The sequence below is a fragment of the Phalacrocorax aristotelis genome, chromosome 3, assembly GCF_949628215.1.
Source record: "Phalacrocorax aristotelis chromosome 3, bGulAri2.1, whole genome shotgun sequence".
Lineage (NCBI taxonomy): Eukaryota > Metazoa > Chordata > Aves > Suliformes > Phalacrocoracidae > Phalacrocorax > Phalacrocorax aristotelis.
Genome location: NC_134278.1, coordinates 109919844 through 109925843, shown reverse-complemented (window position 1 = coordinate 109925843; position 6000 = coordinate 109919844). Strand labels below are relative to the sequence as shown.

Below are 6000 nucleotides of genomic sequence, written 5' to 3'. Positions count from 1 at the left end.
TCCTTATGAACGCCAAAAGAAGGTATTCACAACTTTTAAAAACTGGGCCCATCGCATCTTGATGAGGAGACTTTACAAGTCTTACCAAGTGAAGTGTACTTGGAAATGGCTGATCACAATTGATTTTATAAAAAATCAATCTTGTCTCTTCTGATGAACAATCTGCCCCCTGGAGTAATTATTTGCCATCTATGACAAAACCATTACATGTCTTTTGTACAAAAACATGCACTTAGCTTATAAGTACCTATCTAATTTAGTGGTTTAAGTCATAGGAGCCAGCTTTAACTTGCATGCCAAACATAACATCAACGCAGACCACAGAGTCATAGAAAGTCCTGAGTTGGAAGGGATCCACAAGGATCATCAAGTCCAACTCCTGTCCCTGTACAGGACAACCCCAAATTTACACCATTTCTCTGAGTGTTGTCCAGGTGCTTCTTGAATAGCGTCAGGCTTGGTGCCGTTGACTGCCTCCCTGGGAGCCTGTTCCAGATGGCACCTTAGAAAATATAAACAGGCTCAGGTAGAGATTTACGGTTAAAAAGTTTTTCATTAAGGCTATTCCCCTGTTCCTCGCCCCCCGTTTGTTCCCAGAAGGGAGGGAACCAGGGAAGAGAGGCCCCTGTAAAGCCTAACCACCACCAGCGGCTTTCTCAGCCCGACCACCCGAGTATTGCTTTCTCAGCGCGACACGTACAAATCAACTAGGTGCGTGGGCGAGACGGAGTTTTTCTTATTACCGACAGGAACAAGGCGAGGAACTTTTCCCCGCATTCGCCCGCCGCGCTGTCAGCAGCGCCCGAACCAACCGGCAGGCAGCGAGCGGCACCTCCCTCGCTCCTGAAGCCCCGGGCGAGCGGCAGCCACCAGCAGCCGCCTTCCCCCCCGCTCCAGAGAGGGACGGCCGGACACCGGGAGCACCCAGAAGCGTGCCCCGCCCCAACAGCCTCCAACGGCCAGCCTAGCCCCGCCCCCCCGCGCGCAGCCGGCCAGCAGCGCCCACGTGACTTCCGTCCGCAGGCACGGGCGGGCAGCCACTGCACGCCCACCCGAAGCGGTACGCGAGGAGGTGCCGGTCCCCCGGCTGAGGCCGCCGGGAAAACCTAGCCTTCCCTGCGCTCCCTCCGCCCCCGGCAGCGCGGCGGGACGCGCCCAGCCCGCGCTTTCCCCTAGCTAACAGCGAGCAGCGCCCTCCTGGAGCCTCGCCGGGCTGGCGCTTAGGCCTGCACCGCCTATCTTGTGTGGAACGTCCCATTATTGGCGCGGGGTGGGACCGGGAGCACGCCGGTGCCTGAGTGGAACCGACAGCCTCTTCTCCCCCCGGGCCACGCAGGGAATGGTTCCTCTTATCACGTAGCGCCGGCGCTTACCGCCCCCTTGCCCCCTGGTGCGCCTGCGCGGTAGCGCTGTGTCCGGCTCACGTGCTCCTCCGCTTCAGGCGCGCGCGCGCGCGGGGGTCATGGCTGCGCTGTTGAGCTCTGCTGGGTGCTTGCGGGCCCTCTGCCCGCGTCTCCTGCCTCTCCTCCGGCCCCCCGCCGCCGCTGCTGCCCGCCCGCCGGCCCCCGCCAGGTGAGAACCCGCCACGCGGGGCTGCCCGGCCCTCGCCGGCGGGCCGGTAGGCCGCTGGGGTGGGGGGACGGCGCGCCTCGCCTCGCGGCCAAGGGCGCTGCTGGCTGGGCCGCCTCGCGTCCCCGCGGCCGTTGGTCCCCGCGGCCGTCGGTCCCCGCGGCCGCCAGCGGAAGCCCTTTGGCCCGGCGGCGGCCTCTGGCCGCGAGTGTGCGGCAGGGCCAGCTCACTGTCAGAGGTGACGGGGGAGCTCCGCGTCCCTCAGTCCGGGCCGGCCGCTCCTTCCGCTGCGCCGCTTCGCAGTGGTGTTCTCTTGGGCTCCAATGAAGGGCGGGCGCTCTCCTCGCTGTGGAGGGTCAAGGGCACTGCCTTCCGGAGGATGCTGCTGCAGTGGGGAAAACCGTGCAGAGGGGGAGGGGAGAGGCCAGGCGGAGATGAGCAGAGATTGACTGTGGGGAACCGCAGTTGGCATCTGTGCTGCTTTGCTCCCCCTGGCAGACTTGGCAAGAGAAATATGTGAATTTCTTTGCCATGGTTCCTTCTGTTCCATCATGCAGGTAGGGTGGGAAACCTCACCCTACCTGTGTACATGCGTTTTGCTGTTTTGATGACCCTAATCTGTGGTTGGTTCCCTGCAGTAATTTTGGAGACACAACCCTCCCTTAACACGAGTACTTTTTTAAATGAAAAAAAATATTTGTTTTGGAAGAGCCAAGCTTTCACTCCAGCAGCGGCACACTTCAGCGCCATGTTTGGGATGTTTACTATCCTGAGCAAATATGCCTTGAATGTAGATGTACAACAGGCTTAGCCCTGAATACATGGACAAACGTGTCAGAGCCTGTTTGTAGGAAAGATACGACATTTCAGGGTTTTTTGCATGCACTGTTTTTTAAATAAATCATGAGGATGATGTTAGCACATTCTGTTATATGGGCAAGCTAGTTGTTATCATTTTTTCCTTAATTACTTGTCTTAAGAAGGAAGCACCTTATACAGATGATGTGTATGTCAAGGAATTTGGTACTTATTTATTGTATTCTGTGGAGCGAGTGTGCTGTTACAACTCTGAAGATTCGTGCAAACTTTTTTTAACATTAGGAGTTACTTCATTGTCAACAAGTTCTTAAACTGCCAGTGAATGAGCGAAAGGCTTGCTTATGATTTCTGAGCCTTGATGGGGTTAGATTTTTGATTTCCCTCATGTCCAGTTTCTAAGTCTTAAAATAGGGAGTTGGGGGTGGGTTGAGATGCTTAGCTTTATGTTAAATGGCTTGCTGAGATTATAATTACAGTTGGTAACTAAAATTTGTTATAAAATTAAATAAAATAATTATAAATAATCTGTAAATATAAATGGCTAGCTAAATAGAAGTGTAAATCAGTTTCCTCCAAAGATATGGGTGTTTGCTGTGTTTCTTCCAGGGTTTGCAAAACCTCATGAGGATCCAGTGCAGGTGGGTGGGAAGGTGATCATGCCTTGGTATAGCTCTGGCAGTCTTCCTAATCAATGTAACTTCATGCCTCGTAGAAAATCAGAACAGTTGTCTGCCGTTCAGGATAGGTAAATATGTTCAGCAGAGGACTTTGAGAGTTCCAGAGTGGGTTCGGGAGAGGGGATTGGAACAGATGAGAGTTGGCAATAGAGAACTAGAGGGAAGTCCCACTATCAGAACAAGGAAGTTGTTGCTACCTGCACTAACTTCAGTGATTATCATACCTATTGTGAGCTGATGTTATTTGGTGGCCTGGCTGAAATCTTACCTGAAAACAAATAGAGTTTTCTGTCAGTTTCAGTGGTTGAAGTGTAACACTGTTAAATGCTAAAGTTGATGTGAAGGGTGGAGTAGACCTGTGTGCAGGAAGGACCAGGAACTGGGAAGACATCTGCTGTATGGTTAGCAACAGTTTAGTTAGTTGCAAATTAGGAATAAACTGCTCTACCTCCTGGCAATTCAGCTGGTCTTTGTTTTCCTCGACTGGAAGCTTTATTTTCTAAATTTGTTTGTTGCAAGAAGTAATATTCAATGAAATTCGTGTATGACTTAGTGAAGGACTAACAGTGGTTTTTTTTTTTTTTCCTAGAAATGTGTTTCTGGATAAAAAGTACTTTATGTGATGATAATTTGGCTTGAACAGCTGGGTTTTGGGGTTTTGTTTGGGGTTCCCCCCCCCCCCCAAAAGATACTTCTTTTCTTGCACCAAATTATATTCTTCTATATTTTCAAGAATAGATGGGGTCATATGTGGGATAGTTTAGTGATCATGCTGAAAACTTTTTAATTCTAAGGCTAGATTTTAGTTAACTGTGAGAAGGGTGCTTGGCAGAGAACATATTCACAGGAAACAGCAGTGGTATTTATTTCATAGCTTTTAGGTTTTGGTCTAAACTGAGTTATATTGGAGTAAGACTGAGCAGGAAAATTAGATTTGTGAATTCTTTCTGTCCAGTAATTTCATTCCAAAGACAGTTTTTCCCTTAAAATCTTTGTCTTACTGTCACTTTACTATATGGATTTAGGCATCCTAGTGCACAAGTGATAATCTAGGACCAAAGTGTAAAGCAAGGGTAACATTTATGAACTGAAACTGCACGTATAAGCATAAAATCACATTTCATTTTTTAACTTCAGTAACTATTAATTGTTGTTTTTTGTACTCAAGCCTTAATTTCTGGAAACAGACCTCAAGAACTAGAATAACACATGGACAAACATTTAGACTTGCTATACTCACTGTTCAGGTCTTGAGATGGTATTTCGAGAGTGAAATGCATTCCAGAGAATATTTATAAAGTTCTAATTGGAATAGTGGGGAAAACCCCCCACAGTTTAAGAGTAAATAACAAGGAATAATCCAGCATTTCACAAAAGAGCTGCCTAAATAATTCTATGTTTATTTGTGCTTGATACAGTTGCTTTAGCATTGAGCATAATAAAGTCAGTTCAGAGACTGGTTTGATACATTGATTACAATAATGTTTACATTATTGCAGAAAAAATTGCAAATCTGTTAACTTCTTTAGAGATGTGAAACAGCAACCATTCACATTCAAGCAGAGACTTTATCGAAGCATCATATTGCTTTTTTTTATTCTGAACTTTTGAAAATGGGTTAGGATAGTAGATGGATATCTGATTGCATTGGATGATTGAGAAGCATTTCATAGCAAATCAGATCACATCTAAGGCAAATTTACTAATTCATTTGACTACCCCTGGTATGAATTGTGAAATATACTGAGCTATATGTCATCACTCTCATGCCGTGCAATTATAACAAGATAGATAAGCCATGACAGATCAATACAACAAACTTCAGATCTACAACAACAAACTTCAGCACTGTCATGATTTATGTGGTACAAATTATTTACTGGAACTTTGTTCATAGAAGCTTCACTAAGGGAAGAGATGCTTAAATTTGCTGCTAGTAGCTGACCATCAAGAATGCTGTAACAAACCTCTCAGTTGATGTGTGTTCAAAGCAGGTTTCAAAATAACATCAGAATATCTTGTGGGGGCTTTATTCTACATACTCTAGGTGATCGCTTTATATGGTTTGATGTTACAGCTTGCTGCTGTGGGAAAGTTAGTGTTGGGAGGAAGAGTATTGGCTCCATTCTTCCCACACTGACCACTCTCCCACTGCTGATCAGCTTGTCGTGCTCTAAATCAGGGTGCTTCCTGGACCTATTACTGGGCTGATTTCGTTTGCTAGACTGCAAGTAAAAAGTTTTCAGAGAGATCAACAGGTTTTATTGGATCAGTTAAGGATCTGCTGAACTCTGGAAGGGTGGGACCACAGGGAAAAGGCGAATAGGGAACCCTGCGTGATGACTCTGTGATATTAGATCAATGCAGATCTACTGCTGAACTGCACTTTTAGGTGTGGAGTACTAGGATACTAGAATACTAGGATACTAGGGCACTGCCTTTAGTCTCCTCCAGAGCAGAAATATGGAAAGCATGTAAGTACATTAGTACAGTGGTGGGATTCTACTAAACTTTTGCAAACGTAGAAGAATTTTACTAGCAGACTTGGTATAAATTTCCCCATGCACACCTCATCTCTGCATAAATTTTTGATGAGTTTATCTTTACTTTCCAAATGTAAGCTAAATTGGAGGTGAAAAGTTACCACTAAATAGTGGGTGGTTGTGTGTTGGGTTAACCTTTCCTGTGTAGGCAAGGTCTACAGTTTTAATCCTCATAGTTGTAGGTATAGAGCTGAAAATGGTGTAAAGGTACAATTATGTAAAGGCTCAAATATTGGAAGGCTACTTCTGATCTTGTGATTGTGGGAGCAGGAGAGAGATCCCTTCATAGGGCTTAATGGATCCTTTTGAGCTTCTCTGGGTAGGTACAAAGAAATACAGTTCTGAAGCACAGCAAAGAGGGATTACATATGTTGGGGAAGAATCAGCTTGCT

General features: G+C 46.7%; 1 protein-coding gene across 2 annotated transcripts in view; it reads left to right on the top strand.

The window, feature by feature from the left end:
• Positions 1–1409: 1409 nt before the first annotated feature.
• The window catches only part of LRPPRC (leucine rich pentatricopeptide repeat containing), a 97838-nt gene continuing 93247 nt past the window's right edge, over positions 1410–6000 (top strand). For both annotated transcript variants that reach the window (XM_075089049.1, XM_075089048.1), the window contains exon 1: positions 1410–1572. In XM_075089049.1, the coding sequence (XP_074945150.1) occupies positions 1463–1572 (110 nt within the window). In that variant the 5' untranslated portion in view covers positions 1410–1462. The remainder of the gene's footprint in view (positions 1573–6000) is intronic.